Source organism: Gossypium arboreum, chromosome 2 (genome assembly GCF_025698485.1).
Source record: "Gossypium arboreum isolate Shixiya-1 chromosome 2, ASM2569848v2, whole genome shotgun sequence".
In the NCBI taxonomy this organism is placed as follows: Eukaryota; Viridiplantae; Streptophyta; class Magnoliopsida; order Malvales; family Malvaceae; genus Gossypium; species Gossypium arboreum.
This window is the reverse complement of record NC_069071.1, coordinates 97459377-97467775: the sequence shown is the minus strand read 5'-3', so window position 1 is coordinate 97467775 and position 8399 is coordinate 97459377. Positions and strand designations below refer to the sequence as shown.

Here is an 8399-nt window from a genome sequence, read left to right as displayed (position 1 = left end):
GGGTTTATTACTATAACAATCATAATACTTGTTTTAAATAAAGTCCAGAAAACAATGTTTTCTAATATGATCAACATCGCAAGTTCTTTACCTATCTCTTTGTTGCGTTTTGGATGATATGGAAAACTCTGTTCAATTAGGTGGACCCTGAGCCTAATCGGGCGAATAATCGCATCAATAGGCCTGCAGTGAACATTATGGATGCATTTCACTCCGCTAAAGCTGGAAATTACCACATTGATCGAGGTTAACGGTTAAGTAATGATGCTCTCATTGTCGCGAGGGATACAAATATTTCCTGGAAAATAGTCATTGGATAGAACCAGTGGATCTTATGGCGTTGCAGCAGGTCTTGCTATCAATGGAGAGTAGATATTATTATTGTGGCGCACAATGGAGTGCAACTCTAAGCTCCATTGTAGAATGTTATTTTGCGACTGCTACTATGCCAACTGCGGGCTCTTGGGAATTGTTGGACAAGTCTCGCAAATCTTCTACAGAAAATACATGTTCATTGATAGCTTAAACCTATCGCACAAGATATTAGCCATTTAAATGAGTAAAACAGTAGTCAGAAAACTGAGAAAATAAAAGTCGAATTTGGCTAGTGAGAAAGGTATTCGTAGAGTATTTGATTATTGATTAAATTATTTCCTCATCAGCTTTGCTTATTCAACTTCTCTCATGAGCATTTGGGGACATACGTGAACACCCCAATGCTGTTGGGATGTAGGAGGCAATTCATGTCTCACTACTGAAACCCAACTCCATAATCAAGTGTTTTCATTCTCACTTTTTCAGACATTTTGCAGGAAACAACCAAGCTTTAATTGAAACCGGAAACACCACTTAACAAATTTCCCAAGCCAAATGACCCTACACATTAACACTGAATATTTCAAATGTTGGGATTACTAAAACCCGAGATTCCTTAAAATTTTCAACATCAAAGAACAAACTCAACATCATCACATTGTCTTTTAAGGCCAAGTATTCATTGTATATAAGAATATATCCCATTCATCCATCTTATCAACTTGGCCTAGGTTGAGTAGATCCCATTTATGCCCCACCTACTTCAACCATTTCCTGTTCCACTGTGCTTGGCATCACTGGATAGTATTTATAGTGAAGTTCTCCAACATCATCACCAGATAGCTTCTTCCACCCATTTGGTCCCACGTAGTAAACTGATCCAATTATTAACCTCATTTAAGTAGGGTATCACACATATATAACAGAATTACTAAGAGATTCATTTCAACTTGAGATCAAGAGAGAGAAAGTACCGCTGGCAACACCACCACTGGCTCCATCTCGGAATGTGGCATGATAAATAGCTCTTCTGGCCAACTCTGCAGCCTCTTCAACAGACATATCATACCGATAGCTACCACCACCATCCAAAAAAACATATTAACAAGTATGAATACATAGACCTGAGCACAAAATGGGTCAAAAAAAAAGTCCTAACACAGTTATATAATTAATAACGGGAATAGTGATGTTATCATTGATTAAAGCAATCAAAAAAAGAATCCCTAGGGCAGTTATATTATGGTGAAAGCTATGCTTCGGCAGCAAAGCGCGCTTATTATCAAAATGCAGGCAACCAATGTTTTTAACAGGAGCAACTGGAAGTTGATGGAACAGACTTGTTAAAATAAAACATTTAACAGGTTTCTTCAACACAGTCCTCGATTCCTTGCATTTTTCTTAATAGACTGATAACTTTACAAGAAGACCATGATAACTTTGCAGCTTGTTGGCCAACCACATATAGCTTCTTCAACTGATGTATCATTTCATGTAAACCATGATAACTTTACGTCATAATATCAGCATTTATCAGTGGAACAATGACAACGAAAGAAAATGGAGAAGAATGCATACCCATTATCCAGCACACCATAAGCATATGGTGAACCAGATCCAACAGAGAAACGCATTCCTTTTAACCTTCCCCCTTCACTGTCCACATAATATAGTCCAGGGCCCTAGAATCCAGGTTAGGCAGAAAGTTGAAACATGCAATTGTTAGTATGCAAGGGGAAAACAACAAGAGAATAACATTTAGTTCCAAATACCGTTTCATCCCATCCAGCAATCATGGTTCCAACTGAAAGTCCCATTCCTCGGTAAGAATAGAGAATGTTTGCCAACAGTTTTGAAGCCCCTGTAACTGAAATTCTACGCTTGTTTGCTAATTCATGTAGCCGGCACTAGATCATGGAAAATGATCATCCATTAGCACTTCATGTATGTAAAGAGTAATTGGAAAAACACAATAATGGGGCCTAAGATTGTTCACTACTAAATAAAAGCCAGAAAGGTTGCATTGTGGGTCGATATTGACACCAAAGGAAAGCCAGAGACCTGAATAATGCTCGAGTTCTCCACTTTTCTTTGACAATATTCCATTTTGATAGTAAGGCAATTAGACAAACAGAATGCCTTAAATTTAGCTACCCAAGCATTCAGAAACCAAGCTGAACTCAATTTGAATGCTTCCTACTCAAAAGTTTGCTTTCCTAACTAGGAAAAGGACCTAATATTAGAAATCTACATTCTCTTAGATTAAGAGAGTCCAACTGCATGCATATCAATACCATGAAAATAACTTTGCCTAAGTAGAACATGGAAGGGTTAATCTGTATGTGTGAGTCACATTTGAAGGTGATATTGAAATTAGTTAGCTATTAGTAAGCTATGCTAAATATCAAATCATTTTTTCTATTCTTTTGTCCTCATATACGTGTTTAAGAAAAAGCAGGACATCTGTAGTTCGATTATAGAACTAATTCAAAAAGTATATATCTAAAACCTTTGAGATCTCACTTTCTACATTGTACAACCCCATGGTTTATCATCAATGAAAACTGCAAGAGAATGCCAAAATGACCAATAGACTTTTTTTTTTCTCTACATTTCCTTGCATAGGACCCAATATGCAAAAATATACAGTATATATAACATACAATAACAATCCAACACAAAAAGAGGAGGGAAAAAGTTTCCTGATGCTAATATCCCACTGACAAGAGGGCCACATTTGTTCCATTACCTTGATGCCTAAATTTCTGTGCCAAAACTGGCAGTCAGCAGCTCCTCCAGCCATTGTTCCAAGCATGTAAGGATTGATTTCAATAATTTTCTTCACTGACTGTGAAGCTGCCAAATTTTAGGATAGGAAAAGGAATACTAATCAACAATCACGATTCAATTTCTACCCCAACACAACAAAAAAGAAGAAACAAAAGATTGAAAAATTATAGATTTTTTTTTTTATTACGAGGTTTAATCTACAATTACCACTAATAGACTATTTCCTAACCAACAAATTTCTGAAAAATAAAAACTAATGCAAAATACACACAAAAAGTAAGAGAAACATACAGATATAGCCTCCCATGCTAGCTCTAGAATCAGCGGCAACCATGACACCTTCCTTAAAGATGAAAGCAAGCGTGGTGGTACCCTTAGCAGGTTTTACCATCTGGATAGCTTCTTTTTGAAACCCATCAAACTGCAATACACCAATCACACATAAAGTAAGCCCCAAACATCTCCCTTTACACGGGAAACTAATAATGTTGTACCAAATTAGCAGAAATTTTTAACTCACATCAGTAGTGTTTGGGAGATCGAACGACGGAGCAGCCGAAAACCCATCAACAAGTTCACTGGGAGCACCCGAGACAGGCGCAGCCGGTTCTAGTCCGCTGGTGTCAAGCTTCATGATTGGTTCTTTAATTTCTAAAAAAGCGCAAGACTGAATCAGAAAATTTGATGCATTTGATGATAATCCCCCCCCCCCAAAAAAAAAACAAAAACCCAAAAAAAAAAAACAAATTGAAGAAGAATACCCTAAGTGAAGAAAATAAATGCTTTCAAAATATTAAAACCGCAAAAGCGAAAACAAAACTGAGGTTGAGAAGAGAACCTTTCCGATGATCCAGACAATTAAAAAAAAAAGAGAGGTGAAGTGAGAATAAGATGCAGCAAAGCAAAGCAAACTGAAATATAAGGAGGAAAAAGGGTTGATTTCTACTTTTTCTTCAGTTTTCTTGTGCTACGGGAAACTGGGAAAATCTGCTTGTTTGGGTTGTCTCAGATTGGCCCAAGCTTTGATCCAAAACGGAGATGGGAGTATCGACTTTGTAAACCACACAATTATCCAACTGAGTCCACAAAATCTCCTACAGTTATCAAGATCTATGGGCCAAAGAGCTAGTTTTATGAAATGGGCTGAGCCTTGTTTTTGACAACTTCCAATGCCCATTTAAGATTTCACAAAGATTTGTAACCCTCTAGGTTACAACTTTAACGGGGTAATTGCCCACACTGTAAATCAGTATTCATATTCGTTTAATTTTAACGAAAAATATCAAATTTATATATTAACCTTAGTTCAATATGTAATTTTGATACATAAATTTTTATTTTGTGCAATTATGCATATGAAACTTGATTTGTGATTCATATGTATACATAAAATTTTGACTTTGATTCAATTGTATACATTTAAAGAAATGATTACATACATTTATTTTCATGTCAAATTAATATAATTATTTGTGTATACAATATATCAACGTAAAATGATATTAATTCATTAATATTTTAATATTTTATAAAAAGCTCTCGGTTTGCTATTATGTTCCAATATATTGTCTCAACTGATGTTTCAATAGATATCGAAACTTCGTAGATTAACAAGCGGATTAAAAAATAGTATAACAAAACAATAAAGTGACACGTAATATTTGTTAATGCAATTTGAATAACAATCTTACTCAATAGAGCTAGATTTTAGTAAACAAGGGATCTAGAATCATAAAAGCTAAAGCCCAATCTACCATTATACAGTGAGGTAATTGCAGCCCAACAAAGAACCTCAATTTACAATCATTTAACCCAAACAATCTCACTTGCAAAGAAGGTTTACTCTCCAACAAATGTCTAAAAATAAAGAATGCAATTAACGGTAAGCATCCGATTAAATTGAGTAAACAAATTTCAACTGCATATAAGTTATGGGTTTAGTCATTATACTTTAAATTGATAAGTTTTGTAACACCCTTTACCCAACCCGAATTACTGAGTTCAAATATCGAATGTTATGACATACAAACACTTAGTATAAATGTTTAAACAATTTGCATATGATCTTTTTTCAACATATCTCTTTTTGTATTATTAAATATTTTCTTAATAAAAGAAATAAAGAAGACATCCAAGAATACAACAGACTTTTAAAATAGCGTAAGACATTACAACACAAAAGTTTATTAAAGACAGTCTAATCTTGGCGTACTATGCTATATGCCTTACTTTTAAGATATCCTCTATATGTATAATAACCCAACTCAACGTTTCCTAGTTGGCACATTCCTGGCTTGGCTCCTCCTGGCGTACTTACTCTAGCAGCAAAACCTGAAACAAGAACAAACACTTTGTAAGTTCACGCAAACTTAGTGAGTGAGTTGTTAGCACAGAATACCTTAGAACCTTTTTAGTTGAATTCCTCATCTTGCAAATTATGGATCACATCTCTATCTTTGGCAGTACTTTCATAATACCTAATATATACTTATGTGCCAGCTACCATACTTAACGTACCAACTCTCACTTCACTTTTTGACTAACTCTAGATCTTACTAGACAATACATATCTTATTCTTTCATAGTACAACAAAGATATCTCTCAGAAGTACAGCAAAACCTGAAACAAGAACAAACACTTTGTAAGTTCACGCGAACTTAGTGAGTGAGTTGTTAGCACAGAATACCTTAGAACCTTTTTAGTTGAATTCCTCATCTTGCAAATTATGGATCACATCTCTATCTTTGGCAGTACTTTCATAATACCTGATATATATACCTATGTGCCAGCTACCATACTTAACGTACCAGCTCTCACTTCACTTTTTGACTAACTCTAGATCTTACTAGACAATACACATCTTATTCTTTCATAGTACAGCAAAGATATCTCTCAGAAGTATATCTATACAAAACCTACCATTGATGAAATCCCTTCAACTAAACATAGAATACTTTTCTCCAGAATGGACACTCACAAAAACTGCTCTTGATCGATAGAAAAACTAATACATCTCTTACGTTGAACTCCATACTGATCTTCTGGCTGATTCTCATACTGATTCTGGTAGTTATTAGATTACCAATCAAATCATATCTTGAATCAACCCCAAATCATAACTTTTGTTGATAATCAGACTGATAAACCATAATTTATACATATTTTTATCCCATGCTTAGCCCATTTATGAATGGGCTCTCCTTAGATTTGGTGAATTCGATGCTCCTAATCCTTTAATTTCATGTTTTATACTTAGGAGAGCATAGGAGAGTCAAAAAAGTGAGCAACGGGCCAAAAACGAAGAAAATGGACCCATGTGGAAAATTAACACGGCCTGGACTTCCTCATACGGGCGTGTCACACGGTCGTGTCCATTTGGTAGGATTGAAGCACGACTTACATGGGTAGACTACACGCCTGTGCCTATTCAATAGCCTTGACCACGGGCTGGAGCAATCGCACACGGGCGTGTCACACGGGTGTGTCCCTACCGAGCCCAAGTATAGTCCTATTCGGAAAAGGCTAATTTTTAGGGCTCTTAGGCATCCAAAAGCCTATTTGAACACCTAATGAGGCACTTAAGAGGGGGACGCAGAGTAGGAAGCAAGGAATTATTCAAAGAAAGCCGATTGACCATCTCAGAAGCCAGATTTATTATCAAGACTGAAGATCTCCCTTCAAGTTCCTTCAGGAGTTTTGGGTTTTCTTATGTTTTGTTATCTTTATGCTTTTGAGATGTTTTCTTTCATAAGTATGAATTAAACCCCCTAAATACCTAAGGGGAATGAAACCTAAGATGGATCTTGTTATTATTATCTGAATTGTATGATAAATATTTGACTTGTTCTTAATTATGTGTTCTTAATTCTTGTTTTGATATTCTAGGATATTGATTCAACTCAAGCTCTTATTCAGAGGAGGAATAGACCTGTCTAAGAGTAAATTTATCATAATTAAGCGGAGTTAATTGCACGCCTAGAGATAGGGTGATAAGATTTTGCCAGATTAGGGTGAAACTTGATAAGGGAATCCATAGATCGAGTTAATGCAATTCTAGGGTGTTAATTAGAAAGAGATTTCAATTATTCAACCTAGGGTTAGACGCTATTAGTCTCGAGAGAGATAATAATATAACTGAGGGATTTTTACGGATCAAGTCAAATGAATAAATCGTCTAATTCAAAGTCAAATAACAAGTAAAGCCTAGGTGGATTTTTTTCTTAGGTATTGTCTTAATCAATCGAATTTTCCCAAAAGTATTTTCCCAAATTTTCTTTCTGTGCATTCTTAGTTTAGTAATTAGTTTAGATAACCAAACCTCTTAATTCTTAGGCTAGATAATAAAAAGGAAGTAAATACTAGTACTTGTAGTTCCTTTGGGTTCGACAATCCGGTCTTGCTGAACTATAGTTCTGTTCGATAGGTACACTTGCCTTAATCGTGATAATAAGTTAGTCTCAAGAACGATTCATTTATAAATTTTTAAAACCTGTTACGAATATCACGCATCAAGTTTTTGGCGTCGTTGCCAAGGAACTAGGATATTAGGAACACTCGATTTTTATTACTTTAGCCATTTTACTTTTATTGCAATTTAAAATTTTCTTTTCTTTTCTATTCTTCATTTATTTTCTTTTGACAGGTTTTTCTAGTTTATGACCAGAAGAAACCCGTCAGGACTATTACTGTTTGATAGTGAGATTGATCGCACAGTTCGCAGAAATCGAAGAGAAGAAACCTGTCAAGACCATTACTGTTTGATAGTGAGATTGATCGCACAGTTCGCAGAAATCTAAGAGAAATAAGGCGAAGCTTACGATACACAGAAGAGTAAGAGGATAATACTTCAACCACAATCGAAGAGATGGCTGAAAACTAAGAAAATTTGTTACCTCCTACAATTGCTGTTAATCAGAATCCTGCTCCGCGCACTATGTATGATTATGCTAAACCTTCTTTAACAGGAACTGAATCGAGCATAGTTAGACCTGCTGTAGCTATAAATACTTTTGAACTGTAACCTAACATAATTCAAATGATACAACAATTTGTTCAGTTTGATGGTTTGCAGGACGAAGATCCCAACGCTCACTTGGCAAACTTTTTGGAACTATGTGATACATTTAAAATTAATGGTGTTTCTGATGACACCATTCGCCTTCGATTATTCCCTTTTTCATTGAGAAACAAAGCTAAATAGTGGTTGAATTCGTTACCACGAGGATTAATCACTACTTGGGAACAAATGACCGAAAAGTTTTTATTAAAATATTTTTCACCGGCTAAAACGCCT

The 8399-nt window shown here is 35.4% G+C and overlaps 1 protein-coding gene across 2 annotated transcripts; it reads right to left on the bottom strand.

The window, feature by feature from the left end:
• Positions 1 to 804: 804 nt before the first annotated feature.
• On the bottom strand, positions 805 to 4155 carry LOC108460931 (proteasome subunit beta type-5). 2 transcript variants are annotated; one of them, XM_017760639.2, is made up of 8 exons: positions 3867 to 4155; positions 3626 to 3756; positions 3397 to 3526; positions 3065 to 3171; positions 2088 to 2222; positions 1894 to 1997; positions 1290 to 1390; positions 805 to 1190 (listed from the first exon to the last, which is right to left on the bottom strand). In XM_017760639.2, exons 2-8 carry the CDS (start codon positions 3737 to 3739, stop codon positions 1063 to 1065), a joined length of 819 nt encoding a protein of 272 aa, XP_017616128.1. In that variant the 5' UTR covers positions 3740 to 3756; positions 3867 to 4155; the 3' UTR covers positions 805 to 1062. The 2 variants fall into 2 exon arrangements, with proteins under 2 accessions (XP_017616128.1, XP_017616127.1); XM_017760638.2 differs by having other exon boundaries at positions 3944 to 4154.
• Between the last annotated feature and the right edge of the window lie 4244 nt (positions 4156 to 8399).